The sequence below is a fragment of the Nicotiana sylvestris genome, chromosome 2 (assembly GCF_000393655.2).
Source record: "Nicotiana sylvestris chromosome 2, ASM39365v2, whole genome shotgun sequence".
In the NCBI taxonomy this organism is placed as follows: domain Eukaryota; kingdom Viridiplantae; phylum Streptophyta; class Magnoliopsida; order Solanales; family Solanaceae; genus Nicotiana; species Nicotiana sylvestris.
In genome coordinates, this window is record NC_091058.1 from 206,627,081 (window position 1) to 206,629,383 (window position 2,303).

General features: G+C 30.5%; 1 protein-coding gene across 3 annotated transcripts in view; it reads right to left on the minus strand.

Moving 5' to 3' along the window:
• Window positions 1–252: 252 nt before the first annotated feature.
• The window catches only part of LOC104237848 (omega-3 fatty acid desaturase, endoplasmic reticulum-like), a 3,398-nt gene continuing 1,347 nt past the window's right edge, over window positions 253–2,303 (minus strand). For 2 of the 3 annotated variants that reach the window (XM_070167560.1, XM_009792079.2), the window contains exons 3-9: window positions 2,165–2,254; window positions 1,728–1,794; window positions 1,524–1,616; window positions 1,234–1,419; window positions 945–1,025; window positions 699–836; window positions 319–578 (exon numbers count right to left, since the gene is read on the minus strand). In XM_070167560.1, the coding sequence (XP_070023661.1) occupies window positions 387–578; window positions 699–836; window positions 945–1,025; window positions 1,234–1,419; window positions 1,524–1,616; window positions 1,728–1,794; window positions 2,165–2,254 (847 nt within the window). In that variant the 3' untranslated portion in view covers window positions 319–386. Of the gene's footprint in view, window positions 579–698; window positions 837–944; window positions 1,026–1,233; window positions 1,420–1,523; window positions 1,617–1,727; window positions 1,795–2,164; window positions 2,255–2,303 lie in introns of all 3 variants that reach the window. The other variant, XM_009792077.2, reaches the window with a different exon arrangement.

Below are 2,303 nucleotides of genomic sequence, written 5' to 3' on the forward strand. Positions count from 1 at the left end.
AGCCATTACAAAATAAAAAGTAAAATTAGTTACGAACTTGCACATATATCACTAAATCGCTTGATTCGACCAAAATTTATTGATAATCTGCAACTAATCCATTGCTAAATAGGATTAGCAAGGACTTTTCTATTTAGTTACAGAGATTGTCCTAATAGGTCCTTTTTTAACAGTGAGGCCTACTCATTCCCATCATTGCAAAAGCTTGTTGATTTCGGGCTATTAAGAGCATAAATATTAAAAAAAACTACCAAAATCCCTCTGAATATTCTCTTTAATTGTTTGCCAACACCATATAGCCATCACTAAGTTTCTAAATAAAGGAAATTTGTCGGAAATATTTGTTAACAAGAAATTATATTTCTGTAATATAGGCTTGTGAATAGTCACTCAGCCTTTTTCCCAAATAATTTGAGCAGTTGTGGATCAGTCTGATAATACACAATTTCTCCATTGTCACTAACAAAATGGTCCTTCATCATACTTCTCACTAAATTTCCAATCAAATGAAATGGAATTATTCCTGATTTTTTGGGCTCTCTGTAATATTTCCCAAGTACCGGCTTCGCCGCTTTAGTCTGTTTCAAAAAAAATGTAACCGATATAATCATATTAGAGTAAGTTCAAAATTTGAAATTTAAAGTAATTACTGGACATGAATTTCCCTTAAAATAAAAGTCAAAGATTTTATGAATTACCGCTTCGACGAGATGATAATGTGGTATCTGAGGAAAAAGATGGTGAATGACATGGGTGCCAATATCATGGTGAATGTTATTAAACAAACCATAATCACGATCAATTGTTGTTAATCCTCCTCTAAGATAACTCCACTCCTATTTATCAAAAAAATTACAATATAATTAGCATTATAGATAGAGAAAATTATTTGTATTGAATTTTGATAATGGAAAAAATTAGTGTTTTCTTTTAGTAATATATACCTTGCCACGATACCAAGGTAACTTCTGCTCATGGCCATGGTGGTGTAAATAAGTGACAAAATCCAACCACATCACAAAAATCTGAGGATAAAAACATTAAAGTCAGTTCTAGTGGGTCATTATATAAGGACATCTCATTGATTTCATTAGATAATGTTTAGTACAAAATACAATAGAAAAACATACTTATTATATTATTAGTGCAATTTAACGAGTTCTAGAAAATAAAAAATTGCCTCAGTTACACAAGATATTAGAAATAATAATGGAAAATTTGGGTATGACTAACCATATAAGGAATTCCATAAAGCTTAAGCAGTTGGAGAGAGCCAACGACAGTATAAAGATAATAGAGGAAAGCAACAATAATAGTCCAGCATAATGTTGATGTTATGACATATTTTCTCTCATGAGGTTGAAACAAATCACTGTATGGATTAAAATGAGAACCTTTTTTCCCTGGACTTCTGCTTATCTACATCACCCAAAAATATAATATTAATATTAAAAAAGAACATGGAATAAAATATTTTATAACTGAATTTATGTAGGGAAAATAATCAAGCAAAAAACTATTACCAAGTACATTGGGTATGCTAATAAGGGCAAAGGAATCTTGAATCTAAAAAATTTGGTAGCAAAATCCAGTTCTTTATATAGCTTCTCTGGCATCTGCAGGGCAAAAAAAGATGTATCTTTAAAATGAAAAAGTTAAAAATGGAAGATAAATAAATTAGGAGTAATTTTAACATAAGAAAATTCAGTATTTCAGTTATATCTTACAGGCACCCAAGATTCATCAGCTTCGACATTTCCATGGTTTTGATGGTGAGTTTTATGGCTGATTCTCCTGCAATTATTTTAGAGAAATTTTAGCAAAGATACTAGAAGTCATCAATTCTAAGTCGTGAAACAACATCATAAAAAAAAGTCAAGTAAAGCTATCGGAAAGATAGTAGTGGAGTGATTCATATTCCTTTATCTTTAATCAGATGTGTCAGATTTCGACCCTTACGTATAAAATCAGATGTATTAGGTAAAACCCTAATACAAATATCGACCATTGTATAATAGACCCACGTGGACCAAACCTTTTAGCTAGCCTCATACATATGAGAGCTTAGCACAAACTATAATTTTATCTATAATTCTTTTTATTTAAAGTGACTAAAGCAAATGATAAAAGGAAAATTATTTGGATAGAAAGAAGAAGAACCAACCATCCATGATAGGGAACAAGGATAGAAGAATGAAGAATGTGTCCAACCACACTATTCAAAAATGCACTATCTGAAAAGCTTCCATGTCCACTGCAAAAAAAAAAAATTAAAAATGTAGACAATGAAAATATTTAAGTTA